The sequence below is a fragment of the Microcebus murinus genome, chromosome 9 (assembly GCF_040939455.1).
Source record: "Microcebus murinus isolate Inina chromosome 9, M.murinus_Inina_mat1.0, whole genome shotgun sequence".
In the NCBI taxonomy this organism is placed as follows: domain Eukaryota; kingdom Metazoa; phylum Chordata; class Mammalia; order Primates; family Cheirogaleidae; genus Microcebus; species Microcebus murinus.
The window spans coordinates 45,880,849-45,895,953 of NC_134112.1; the positions used below are offsets into that span (position 1 = coordinate 45,880,849).

General features: G+C 38.4%; 1 protein-coding gene across 1 annotated transcript in view; it reads left to right on the forward strand.

Moving 5' to 3' along the window:
- The window catches only part of CALCR (calcitonin receptor), a 114,861-nt gene that overhangs the window by 87,513 nt on the left and 12,243 nt on the right, over positions 1-15,105 (forward strand). The window contains exon 9 of the mRNA XM_012779651.2: positions 13,017-13,170. Coding sequence (XP_012635105.1) covers positions 13,017-13,170 — 154 coding nt within the window. The remainder of the gene's footprint in view (positions 1-13,016; positions 13,171-15,105) is intronic.

Consider the following 15,105-nt stretch of genomic DNA (forward strand, 5'->3'; position numbering starts at 1 on the left):
CTTGTGAACATTACCAGGGGCACTAAGGTAGCGCTTCCCAATGACCCTAGTGTGACACTAATGGTTAAATACTGATCTCCTCATCATTCTGGTACCAGGCTGGGCTTGGCCCAGTCACCTAATGAGCCATATAAATATTCTCATGATCTATGTCTGCATGCTTTGAAAAAGGTTTTAGTGAAATAAGGGAACATAAAAATTGGGGCAACAATAGGACATCCATGAAATTCATGCTCACATACACCAGTGCAACAAGCAAATCTGATAGGTGTCCTCCTCCTACTTGAGTATTAGAGAGAAGAGGAGAGCTGAAATCATTTGGCTCTATTATTGAGAACCATTCTGGATTTCTTCTACCAGAATTGCCCTGACAGCTATTCAGAATAACTCAACATTGCCTTCAACCTTCTCTCGTTAGATTTCTAAGAGAATGTTTTTCACAGTAGTTACCAAACCTGGCCATACTTGAAAATCAACTGGGCAAATTTTGTAAATATGAGATAGCTACTGTCCATATGATGGTAGAGATTCAGTAGGTTTGAGGTAGAGCCAAAGAATATATCCCTGTACTGCCAACTTTGGAAATCATTGGCCAACTTCTGGGTGAAGCAAATGAGCTGGCAAAGGAATGCAGAGGAGAAGCACTCTGAGGCTTTGCAGGTTCATTGATATCAGTCCCTGATATTGTAAACTAACAAAAATCAGAACTAAAGGGATTTGGAGGTTTTTATTCCTTACTCCTTATTTTACAGATCAGAAACCTGGGGATAAAAAGGCAAAGTGATTTACCCCAAATCATGTAACTGGTGGGAGAGGAGAACAAGGACTCAAATCCACATGTCCTTACTCTTAGTGTTTGTTCTTTCCTTTGCATTCCATGTTATGTGTCTGATAACAAATCAGTGAAGAATTAACAACACTGAACTTGTTGATTTGGTTTCCAAATCTATCAGACTGATTTTTTAAAAAATCAAATCACTTTGGTGCTTTGATCCCAAGTAACCACTTACTTTACAGAAATTTTTATGTATCACTCCGGTATTTAAATAATTTATAATCACAGTTTCTATTATTTAATAGTCATTTTTTCCCTAAGAATTTTCATCTCAAAAATATCGACAAATGTTTCTCTGCCATCTCCTTTGCAAAGCCGCCTTCACTAATTTGAAAAACCCTTTTCCTTATTCGTTTAATGGACAATTCTATTAAATGATTGAAACAGTTTAATAATGTAATTGTTTACTAGATCAAATATGAAATTGCCAATATTTGATCATTTGTGTTTTGCAAAATTGATGAATCCATGTGTTTCATCCTAATCAAATATATGGCCAGTACACTGGGGTCTAGTGAAAGTGGTGATATTACCACCCCTAGGCCTGACTGGACAAATAGAAGGAAGACATAGGAACCTAAAGAGAGAGAGGTGGTGTGGTGAAGGCTGCCCTGTAGATATTCAGGACTTCTGTCTTGGGACACAGCTAGCTTGCGGCAACCCCACAAAAGGAAGTGGAGAAACGAATATCCCTCATTCACTCACTCTCCTCTCCCAGTCTCTGCCAATGGTCTCCATTAACTGAGCTCAACTGGAAACCAGAGGGCAAGCAAGCCCTGATGGAGATGCACAGATCCATTTCTGTGGGCCCAGAGCAGTGGGAGAAGGGTGGAAAGTACATCTGGAAGCACAGACAGAAACTGTCTAGCTCCCAGTGAATGGCCAAGGGAAATTTTCATTTTTGTTTCTCTGCTTAACTGTGTTATGCAAGCATCTGTAGATAGCCTCATCTTTCAAAACCGGCATTTGACAGTTCTGCCAGCCCAATAACAAAAATGCGTGAAATCTGCCCAGAGCATGCATCCTGTGTGACAGTGGCATGGCATGGGAAAGCAGCTTAATTTGGCTTCTAATGGATCACAGTGTTAATAAATTTTACAGTATGAATATAGCCAGAAAGGCATTATGATCCAATATTTAAAGCCCTGGCATCTGTTATCGAAGACAAAGCCCTGTCTACTCACCTGCAGAATAATGTGACCAAATGGGTTTAGCTTGATGAGTTTTATTTTTTAATGTCAGCTAATTAAATAAAATTTGTCTTATTTAATTTAGCCCCCACTATATCCCAGTGAAAGGTGGATATTATCCCTATTTTAAAGCTGAGGAAACTGAGGCTCGGTGAAGACAATTGTCCTCCATACCATCAACACTTAGAGATGGGATTCAAGCACATAAGCCAGTCTTCCTCTTCTATACCACTTTGTACTATTGATTGTCTTCATTTATTTCCTTAGGTAGATGTGTTCTTAAAGAAATGGGCTCAGTCATTCCGTAATTCCATAATTGGACACGCCCCCTATAATTAATTAAAGAAGCTGCCCCCCACTGAATTTAAAACAGATGTAAAAGCCATTAACTAAGCATCTCTCTACAGAGAATAGTCAAAAAGAATAGACAAATTTTTGGCTTTCCATTTCCCATTAAGGGTGAAAACTCTGAGAGAGCTAGTGTCTATAGGGAGTAGGCTTGGAAATGGCACTCAGTTTTTGAATAAGCAGCCACGTTGACCTGGGAGCACGCTCAGTCAAATTATGAAGTATTGGAAATTATTGAATAGACGCTTTCTCATTTCTCTTCTGGGGGTCTTGTGCCTGTATCTCATGCCTCCAGCCTGGCCCGCAGCTGGTAATGTAAAGGAGGCTTCTCATCCACTGTGAGGTCTTGCTAAATCTGTTATCTTCGTGAAATAGTCTAAATTCAGGCTTTTTACTAGTTAGCTACTAAATTATAGAAGCCATTTAACCTTATGCATCAAATGAGAATAACAAAAACTGTCCTGCTTACTTCTAAGGGGCTTTCCTAGAGTGCCAAAGAATAAAGCTTTTAAAATCTCCCAAGGGCATAATACTGCAAGTGATTGCTCACGAGTGTTGCTGTCAACCCTTGACTTGCAGCTAGCTCCCTAGGTCTCTGTACTTGGACTTTTCCAACAAATCTGTTACTCTATTCATTGCTCTTAACAATCACATTCTTTATTACTGCTGGATGTTGCCACTTTCTTAGGAAGTAGACATGCTCAGCCCTCTGCCAGCCTCAGTACACAAGTTGTCCCCCAGCTACTGCCAAGTTTGCCCATATCTGCCTTGCAGCTCCTCTATGGCCTAGGAATAGATCCTAGAAGCAGATGTCCAAGGACCTGGCTCTGCCACCAAGCACCTGATTTCCTGGGAAAATGTGAATGTCAGCTTGAGAGACTCCAAGAAATTAACAGGAAGCTTTCTTTTGGGTATGGAGGAATGAGGCTGATTCTGCCACACACAGTAGGCATTCTGAAAGCAAGTTTGAGATAAAAGAAAGAAGCTTATCTGTGTGACATAGCACCTGGTTCTCCAAATCAATATATTTTTAATCCAACAGGCTAGATAGTTTTAGCTATACAAGAACAAACTTCCTAGGGAAAAACTATAAAACACTTGAAAGATAGAATCTCACCCAACCAATCAAGTATTTATTGACCACTCAAAATTCAAATTTTAGTATTCAGGCTGAACTGAATTCATACTATTCTGAAAAAATATCTATTTATGACATTTTCTTCATCATTCCTAGCAATGAGCCAACCCTCACATGGAAACAGCTTCCTGTGTCTTACAACCACATATACTGGGTTTAGTCATTTTTTAACTATTTCAAACTGTGGGTGTTTTTTTTTTTTTCATGGAAAACAAAGGAGAAAAAGTCAGAATATTTTTCTCCGTGTGCCTAAAAGAGAAGGCCCCTTTCCTCTGCAATTAGACAAAATAAAACAAGCCATGAATAATAAGCCACTTACAACAGTAAATGAGGCAATGTCATAATGTGAGAACACATTGTGCCCTCTTTCACAATTTCAAACCTCTGGAAACACATGCCTGTCACCGAATACATATAAACAGTATAGACTAAAACCAAATAACTACAATGACAAAAATTAATTCATGTTTGTAAATTGTGAAGCATACAATTCACTCAGAGGAGAGAAACTAGGCTTTTTTTTTTTTCAGTACTTTCTCTATTTGTACACAGTTATTGTTTTCCAATAAGGCATTTTGTTAAATCTCTTATCGAACTCTTCATATATGACAACGTGTGGCTGTTCTCTCTAGGCAAACAAAATCAGTTCAAGAAAGGGCAGGAAATAACTCTCAAGTAAACATATTTTACGTGTTATTCATCTTTAAAAATGCTTAGGTACTGTCACCAAGAGAGACACATATGGCTAAACTTGTGTTGTGTCTCACCTTGACAAATGCATATTCTGTCATAAATGTATTCATAGAAGCCCAATTTCTTGAGTGCCTTTTCCCATGCAAAAGGTGATTAAATTGGATTACAGCTGAAACTGTAAATTCAGGTCTTAAGAAAGAAGACATTTTCCCTGCCATAATAGATTTAAATACACAGGGAATAAACAAGAACTAGAAAAGGTCTAACTGCTATTTTGAAGCCCCATCATTCCTAGGAATAGAGTTCTCCACTTCTAAAGAGACAGACAAAATAGCATCCAAAGGCTGAGAGTCATGTCATCAACATTACTAAGTGACACGCAAAATAATATATTTAAAATTACTTTAAATGAATTATTTGAAATATTGCATTTTTCTTGAAAAACTGACATTCCAGAAAACATTAGATTAAGGTTGTTCCTAGCCAGGAAAAGTAGAGGCAAGAAAGAGAAAACCGAAAAAGAAGACACAAACAGCTGAAGAAATTTTTGGAAAACAGAAGTTATTAGACATTGTCAATCTATAAATATTTATTGAAATTGCAACTAACATATAAACAATAACCACAGTCATAAATTAAATAAAAGCATATCCATTAGCACTTCATCTATCAGTGATTCAGGCATGTGTTTCCTTAAAAAACAAAACAACAGAATACATAATTTTTAAAGACAGTTTCTCTCTTAATCAAACTAAAGACAGAGGTGTGGGTTATTTATTTATTTATTTATTTTTCATTTTGACCCAATTCTTGGGTCACTGAATCAGCAGTTAAGAACCAAAATGATTTTCCTTCCCAATGCACCTGGGAATATATTAAAAATAAAAAGTTATTTCTTGAAGAAGAAGACTACCTCATCCCAAATGCTATGTCACTCCTTCTATAAGAATCCTCTTTTCATTTTGTTGAGGGCAAAAAAAAAAAAAAAGACCCACAGTGTCCTTACTCCTCAGTGGAGAATCCCTGTGGGTTTGTGGTCCCTTTCTCATTAAAGTAGTTTGTTTCTGCCCTGGATAGTTTTTTGTTAGGCATATTCTCTCCTGTATGGCCAAGGGTGAGAATCTTATTCCTTCACATTCTTTTTTTTAAAAGTTAAATTCAGAATACTTCATGGCATAAATAAGGGCTGACTACATCCTCAGTTTATTGAGTGATGTGAAAATTGCCCATTGTCATTTGTGTCATTTGAGCATTTCATTTCCATAATATCTAAAATTTTATATTTTTTTTTGTTCTGCCTGCTCACTCCATGATCTTCATGTAGAGAGAGTCAGGAGGCAGAATTAAAAGCATTGTTCTTGCTGCATCTAAAGGAGGCTGCCAGGATACTTCTCATTCTTTAGAAGTAAATTTCTCTCTAAACTTCTTATCTGGGTCTGAAAGGGACAATACCAGGAGATTAGTTTTTACTGGGAACCTGAGCACTTTGCACCTTAAAAGCTGAAACAATTCATTCACATTTTCTGTATAGCTTCTTATATAAGTAAAGTCAAATGAGTACCAATTCTGGAAAACAACATGAATTTTTTTCTAACCTGTTTATTCAGAACAATTGAACCACCAGGCCATGTCAGAGCTCCAGCCTAGGCAGGACCATCTTAGAAAGTGCTGAGAACCAAGGTGCTAGAGGTGGGAAAGCCCAGGTGTAAGCTGGATTCCTACCTAGCCTAGGAGGCCGCTGCAAGGGAGAACATACCAATGTGAGGGAATTAACAGAAACAGCAGAGTTTTTAAGATGAGAGCTCAATGGAAGAAAAAAACAATATTGGAATTATCTATTTCAGCAACCTATAGAAAAAATCAGATTGAGAATAAAAGTGTACTATGGATTTGAGGGGCAGTGCAGACAGAATCATGCCAAGATGTGATAATGAGGTATCCTGCCCCCGGTCATTTATGCTACTTCACTTTATTTGCATGTCAAAACCAACAAATGACCTTTTAACAGAGATCATGCAATGCATAAAGGTATAGGGGGTTTCTTTATTCCTTTTTAAAGTTATTATTTATAGTTGATCACATCCCCATATGGACTTGAAGGAGAATGTGTCCCTAAAAGGATATAAACATCAACTCAGTCTCCAGTTTCTCTCATCTGGCCAAGCTGGGTGGTACCTCTGCCCATGAAATCAGTGACTTACATGTGGTTTCTTGTGCCATGGTTTATATAGCAAGACTCCACCTCAACATTGCAGCTACCTTTCCTTGATTTTAGAAAGCTGTCACAAATTTGGTGCAGAACTTGTTATAGATTCATTTTCATTCTCAAAGAGCTTCCAACAGGGATGCTAGAGGTTTTGTATACTCCTTTAGAGTATGTTGGTTCATTGTTAGAAATCTATGGAGCAACAGTCCCTCTGATACTTACTGTGCTTAGAGGGATTGCTCCAAATACTGCAGCGTTGCTCTTGCTGAACTACAGGATCTCAAATCCTTGTGCTCTACTTACAGAGAAATCTGTAATCTTGAGCAAGTTACTTAACCTCACTGTGCCTCACTTTCCTAAAGCGTAAAATGGAGATAATTGTAGCACCTTCCTCGTACAGTTGTTTGTGAGAAACCAATGTACCCAAAATCCACAAAACGAGGTCTGGCATGTAACAGTTCTCCAAGGTTAGCTATCATTATTATATTATAGCTGTCGGGATTATCATTATGCCTTTAGCACTTGCCAGTTTCTAGCTGAGGCGCCCAGCTTCATTGCTGTGTCCCAGAACAGAGATGTGGAAACTCATAGCATTTGTAAAACACTGCTTAAATCTACAAAGGACTACGTGTGAATGGAGAATACACATATACAGAGGTTTGTAAATCATAAATAACTAAAAGGGCTATGGTCTGAAAATGTAAAACAAAATCAGTCATGCTTGAGAATCCCCAAAGAAAAGTAATATAATAATACCCTCACCCTGTCATGTAGAGAAAGACCCCTGAGAGTAATAAATGGTTAATTTGTATTCGTTTGCCGCATTTCTAACAAGTTTTTCTTAAAAATCAGTTGGAATTGTGCCTATCCCACTCTACTGCTTGCTCTGGCATTATTTTCTTAACACTTCCAAAGTGCTTCCTTTGCCAATATCCGGATCATCTTCCGGTCTATTTATCCAAGGTGAGACTTCTTTCTCTGGTGTCTTGTTTCGTTTCATTTCATTTCGTTTCATTTCATTTTGTTTCATTCGTTTTGTTTTTCTGAAACACACAGAATCACAACTATGCAGTTCCACAAATTCAAGCTCATTTGTTCTGAGACGTTCTCAGGAATCATCTCAAGATATCATGACAGACTCATGTTAAATTAAATATTACAATCTTAAATTCCTCTGGAGAAAGACTGCAGTACTTTCCTATAAAGTTAATGCTGACTTTCTGATGGGAGGAATTTTCTCTTTCATTCAGCTAGCTGTAAAGACTGTACAAGTTTATAGTTTTCATGGCAATGAGAAAGGTGAACTGAGGCCCTTTTTGCCCCTTAGTTTTTCAACGGCACTGGCATCTTGACAAAAAAGTCTGAAATTCTTCCTTATGAGGTTTTGAAATATATGTCAATTGAAGTTAACATGTTTCTCATTGCATCATGAATTTACTGGAACAGGAAGCTGTGCCTTTTGTTATTTAGCATTATTAACGGAAGGCCAGCAAGTAACCAAAATAAGTGGCAGGTACTGAGAAAACTCTGTATCCTGAATCTGTTCAAAGTGTGGTCTACACCAGCATCGTCAGGCTTCTTGTTAGAAATATAGACTCTCGAGCCCCACACCACACCTTCTGAATCCAAACCTCTAAGACTGGGACTAATGAATCTGTTTTAACAAGCTCCCCCAGTCATTCTGATGCATGCTAAAATTTAAGAAGCACCGCTATAGATTCTTCCATTATTTGCATTTGAACTGGATATGTTTGGAGGGGTTCATCACTGCTTTCAACAACTCATTTTCCTATAAATAAGCCATGCCCATTCGCACTAGCTTTAATGTCAAGGAGTAGACTAAAGGGCACTTTCGAACTTGTAAGATGTGCAATTAGACAATAAAAGGCAAGCCACATGTCCTTTCTGTTTTTCCACATATCAAAATTTCCCTCTCACTTTGAGATAGGAGGTCTGGAAAAATTGCCAAACTAATTGAATGTCAGTCTCATTTGATCCATCCTATCTTGTAGGCATATAAAAGTAATTACTCTCAGCAAGATTGCCCTCTCCAGTTCCAAACACTTCCAGGAAGATAATGGAGATGCAACCTCCATTTCCCAAAAGTCTGTGCCCAGATAAGGCAAAAATGACACAAGCATCACTGAAATACAAGATGCAGAACAACCGATAGGCACAGTGCTGGCCAGTACATTGTCGAGATATCTTACAGGTTGGCCAGCTCTCCCTGGAATATTTACAAATGAGCAAAAATGTTATTGGTCCAGAGATTTGTCAGATACCAACAAAATCAACTAGAAGATTATGTTCCTCTTTGCTCTGGCTTTTGTTAACCTACGTCTTTGGCCAACCTATTAACGCCTCTGTGGCATTACTAACCTACCTCTCTCCCATGAGTATTTTCTTTTCCACCTTATTGTCAGTCACTGTCCTTCCTGTCTCCTAATTCTTCTGAATGGTTTCAGTGAAGCCTATTCTGACAGAATAGCCCAGTTCTCACTGTCTTCCTTATGTTCTATGGTGCTCTATGTAGGTGTGGTACAACATGGACCATGTCCTAATCCAGGCAGTTATTCAGAGGAGACTGCACTGCTCCTATGAGGCTTGACTCCTTTTTGAAAGGAAAACCTCACACTGATTCTGAAGTATAAAATTCCTCTTTTATTGTCCCTGGGCCCTGCATGGCATGTTTCCCTGGAGAAACTGGAAGAAGCCTTTTCCAGTATGTCTTAATACACACAGCAGCCTGAGACAGCCTTGAAGGACACAAGACAGTTCTCTGGAGTAGCCCTGCTGTAGCTCCCCAAAAAAGTTCTAAAGAGGAATTGCCCTGAAAAAACCAATAATCAAGAATTACCCACTAGGATGAAAAAGAAAACTTGAATCCTTAGAAGTATCATTTATAAATAAAAAATGATTCAGGAGATAAAGGTACACTACTTTGACTGGAGCAAGGTAAATGCTAATCTGAAAAACACACACATTTTAGACAAGAAAAACCTAGGATGAAAACAATAAAGTAAAAATCTTCACTGACATCTGGAGAAGTTCAGGATATGATGGACTAGATCTGATATATGTTACCTTTGAAATATACCACATTCCAGAGAAATGTTTTTGTTTCTCCCCATGATCTCTCCACATTTGGACTGCAGTTCAGTGCTTTGATATGTCACTGAAACAAATGGCTTTCCTAAAAGTATGAAATAATCTAATGCTTAATCAGAAACAAATTTGAAGAATATAAAGTTTGCTTGAAAATTAACTAATTATTTTACTTGAAAGTAAAGATCTACAGAAAGAAACAAAATAGTAGAACTGTATCCTATAGAGGTGTTGGTATTGATGTTAGCCTATAAAAATAAAATTTTCATATGATCAAAATCACTCTCCCAAATTTTCATATGATGTTACAGAGTATATATTACAGTAGTTTATTATCTAAACTGATGAAAAGCAAGATGGTGATGCTAAGTAGTTCCTATCTGGCAAAATCTCTCACAGATAAAAATTTCAAACTCTGGACAAAATATAAAAAGAAATTACCTGAAGACCCTGGAGAGAGAATGAAGCAGTAGACACTAGAAAAAAGAGGACCCTTGAAAATAGGCATAGCTGTGGACAGAGTTCCCATTGTTTTATTGCTTTTACCCCTTTTCAGAACACCTAAAATTCTGGTAAAAAATTTTTACTGACAAGTAAATTTTCAAGTCAATTTTACTGACTTGAAAAACTAAAAGACAGAATTTAGGGCAACCACAGCTCCCCAAAAGGAAAGGAGTAAAAATCTCAGAAAAAAGAGACAGAAGGGGCCTCAAATTCTGTGTTTATACTTATGTCCATTCCTTAGCTGACCCCATAACTATGTGTGTGCAAAGCACTCCATGAGCATAGTTAAGTCTAAAATAACTAAATTGAAATTTCAGATACTACCATCACAGGGAATTTGTACTTTGGATTTAGTCAAATTAAGTGCCTACTAAAACAAACAAACAAGAAAACCCCAAAAATCAGAAAATTTCAAAGGAATATAACAGAATGTAGGATTTACAATATAACATTTATAATATTCAGAATTCAATCCAAAATTATCAGACATACAAAAAATTTAGAAAATATGACACATTCTTAAGGGAAAACACAATTGAAACAGACCCTGAGATGACCTAGACATTAATATTAGCAGACAAAAAATTTAAATTAGCTATTTCAACTATGCTCAAGAATGTGGATGAATAAAAACTAGAAAAATCTCAGCCAAAAAAAGTAGAAATTGTTTTTTTAAAAAAAAGAACTAGAAATTCTAGAACTTAAAAATAAAGCAGCTGAAATTTTAAAAAATAATTATATTAGATGGGCTCAATAACAGAACCAAGATGGCAAAGGAAAGAGTCAGTGAAGTTCAAAATAAGTCCATAGATATTATCAAAGTTGAAGAACAGAGATAAAATACTAGGAGGAAAAAATGAATAGATCTCAGGGACTTGTGGGACAGAATCTAATAGTACAAAATACATATATTTTGAATCCCAGGAAGAAAAGGTAAAAAATGGCCTAAAAATTTTTTTTTGAAAAAACAAATGTTGAAAATGTCCCAAAGTTGATGAAAGACATAAACAGATCTGCTTTGTTCTCAGCTGACTTCCTTCCTCTCCAGAGTTTGAAACTTGAAAGTTGTCTTACACTTGAGTAATGAACCACAGTAAAATTTGTTACAGGAGAGGAGTATGCTTTTGTGTTGTACAGTGAAAGAACAGATGGAAAAGGACAGCCTAAAAGAACACTAGAAAATTACGCAGTTACCCGTTGATTTTTCACGTGCCCTTAGGAAAGTCTTTGCATCCAGCTGGGACATATACACATACGCATGCCCAGTTTGAAGTGCAAAGGCAAACATTTGTTCTTTCAGACTACAGGAGATAATGATGGGGCATAGCAGACCTTAGGGACTGCCATCTTCTAAAGAACCCTTGCTCCAAACTTCCAAAAACATGACAAAGACTCAAGATGGTCCCTTAGGGATCCAGTCCAGCATTGTAAGCTTTCCATTCATGTCGGCAGCCTGACCCCTTAAGATATGTACTGATCTTTGCAGACATTTGCAAGAATGGGAGTGCTGTTAGGTAAAAAGGACCCTGGCATTTGTCATATCTTGGATAAGCAGCTCTTGTTTGGGTACTTGATGAAAAAAATATTGAATTGGGAGTCAAAACATTTTCATTGAACAACACTATAAACAACTACCTAAAGCCATATTTATTTCAGTTTAATAAGCATCTGCTGCTCACTTTCTGTATAAATATTATTGGGCTTAAGTCCTGAGGGTGAAGATGGAGGAGGCAGCAGAGACATAAAGATGAATCAGGTAGATACATATTTAACAGAAATTACATGTTCACTCAATATGTAACCTAGAGATATATTAAATAAAATTTAATTTAAAAATAACCTGGCAAATTTAACCAACATAGACCACAAATCTTTGTCATTCAGGGTCTTTTAAAATGTATTTTCCTTCAAGTAAAATATTTAGAAATTGACTTATTGATTCTTCCCTTGTTCAAGTAAACATAACTTCACACTCTTCCTTCTGTGCAAAAGTGAACTGATGAGAAAACATTTTTTAGAAGCTTCAGGGAAATGTACATAATTATGCTTAATCACTAGAGATCACTCTGAACAAGTAGCAAAGTTTATTTCTGTTTTAAAATAAGACTTGCCAGAAACAAAATTGACAGCTTTGATTCAGTGCAAATTATTATGAAGTTAGTACTATTTACACCACTCAAACTTTTCATTATTTTGAGTTATTTATTAATAAGTTTGTGTAGTGAAGGATGTTGTTTTAACTGTTTGCCATCAGTCTTCAAACATACCCATTTAGTTCCTCAACGACTAAAGAGACAGGAGAGATACTCTTTGCATGCTCTTCATTTTGCTTCAATATTGTCCATGTGAATTTGAAAAGTAAATTTACAGGCAGCCACCTCTTTTATTATAAATTAGTTTGTATTGCAGCCCCACGCCCCAAAATGCAAAAGTTGGAAGAGCAGAATGTCTGGCAGTGCTCATTAATGTGATCAACTTTGGCAAAATCTGCTAATCCATTCCTTCTTCCTTCTTGATTTTCAGACAAAATGAGTAGATTATTTCATATCAATGACACAAATCCCACTAGTTTGGTTCATTTCTTCTCCTTTGACTTAGGTGCCAGGCTTTGCTATACGCCTAAGAAAAGAATTTTTAACAGTCTTACAGTTGGCTGGAAAACCTTAGTTCTGTAATTCCAATTCCATTTTTAATCAAATAATTATAAAAGCTCTTTGGCACCTTTAGTGGAAAAGATATATTTGTTTAAGTAGTATGCCCAATCAAGAAAACTGTAGGGTCCCCTCTTGAAAGTGACATTATTGTTCAACAAATATTTTGTTTTATCGAAACATGATCTGATAACGAAGGCACTGAATGGTGATGTAACTCACCAAAGCTAGACATTTGAGGAAACTGCCTTGCAAACTGAATGCAGATACTTTGGTTCCTTTTCACTTTTACCTTCTGTTCACTGTCAGAAGTCTTCCTCTGAGTCTCTTCACTCCTGTCTGACAGGCGAGCTGCAAGATTCTGCATTTCTTCCACCAGTACATGATGTCCTGCAACTATTTCTGGATGCTCTGTGAGGGGATCTATCTGCATACCCTCATTGTGATGGCTGTGTTCGTGGAGAGGCAGCGCATGTGGTGGTATTATCTCTTAGGCTGGGGTATGTATTTTCTCCAGCTGACTTTTGAACCACCTTCACCTCTGTCTGTACGTTTTCAGTCTTCTCCTAGTCTTGGTCTCAGAGACCAGAGTCAGGGGGCCCAGGTCCTTCAAGGACTGGTGGGATGAAGGTACTGGCAGTTCAATCTCCAGGAGAGTTTGGAGGATGCCTTTACCAATCTCAGTCAAACTGTGATGAACATTAGGCTCAGCATAGAAAAGGGAGGGTCTGGCTATCAGGGTGACTTGAGGGAACATACTCAGCTAACGGTGGGACACAAAATATGCCCTGACTGAGAGATCTGATTAGGCCTCCTTCTACTTTATCATGCCCTTGCAGAGCAAAGAGAATTTCGCATTTTGAATGCTATACCTCTCCTACCCTTTCCCCATTTCTCTTCCTATGGGATTTCTTCTTGTCACTTCATCAGCAGGACTTATTCTAGTAAAAGGTCAGGAAATAGAGTCCAGCTGACGGGCAGATATTACCACATGCGACTGCACATATAGCCTGCCAGACGTCATAGCACATGGCAATGGCTTTGAAAAGCTGAGTGTTGGATTGTCTAAGCTGTGGCTGCTTCTGTCCACACTGGCTCAGGCTGGGTGCTGAGGAGCGTCAGGGCTCTCTGGAATTGCACCTCTTTCCCCAGGGCTGCCGGAAGTCCAGCTCCCCCTGGTGGAAGAGGTGTAGATAGGCGCTGAAGCAATGAGAGAAAACAAGTGCTAGGACAAAAACATAGGCTACCTTATAAAAAAAAAAAACAAAAAAAAAAACACTTGCCTTGAGACTTCCCTACCAGAGAAAGAACTTGTGGACCACCCCACACTGACTGCAGAGCCGGGGGCTTCTCCTGCCACGTCCACTACAGGGTGGCTCTGAGCAGCTGCGACTCTTAGAGCAGAGGCCCTGGGTGGCCTTCAGCTAAGCCTGCCGTTTAATGCAGCAGGTGGGTGAGCCCCGAAAAATGCTGGTAAGGGAGGAAAGATTTAGTGGGGAGGAGGATGATCCCAGGGACTTTTAAAAACACCAACCTTTGTGTTTAAAGCCCTGCCCAATGGGCATTGTTACCAACTTTGGGAAGTCGTGTTAAGCACCCAAAGTCTTTTCCATAGTCTGTACACCGGGGGGTTGTTTCTATAACACCCTTCCATAACAGGAATACAGAGATTTTAACCAAATACATTGCCCAAACCCAATGGGATAATCCTATAATGGTGGATCAGTGAGGCAGATAGGTAAGATGCTTCAACATTAAACTGATGATGCTACAACCCTTTGATTGCAAGTAACAGAAAGATGTTCTAACTTATGCAAAGAGAGAGAAATTGTCAGAATCTAGAGCATCTCATGGAAGCCAAGGTCAGAAGCATAGCCATGTGAATAAAAGGGCTGTAGACTGAGACCAGATAACGAGGAGCTCTCTCCCTTTATCTCTTGTCTTTGCTTGCCTCCACCCTTTGTTTTAACCGTGCTCTTTCTCTGCAGACCATAGACCACAGGGACTCTGTTCTCAAAACTCTCATGGTAAATACATCCCACTCCATAGTTTCCTGAGTTCTCCAATTTTTGTTCCAGGCACTCACAGAGGCTAAATGCCCACCTTAAAGTCCCAATCCTGAATAGCAGGACAAGAGAATCTGATTGGTCCGACTGAAAGCAGGCAGCCTGCCCTGTTTCAATGAACCATTGCCAAGAAAATTAAGAGGGATGTTAACACACAGTGCAAACATGTCTGGGAATGGGCGAACAATCCAGAAAAACAGGAAAGGGGTCCTTGAGAACTGGATAGGCCATCTAGATTATACACCAAACCACCTCACCTGTGCTGGCTGCTCCCCTATCAAGGGGCAGCAATAACAGCCTGTTTCCTTAACCATCCAGAGAGATTGCAGTCAGGCTTATGACTCCCCCACCGTTTCCACGTGGTATGTT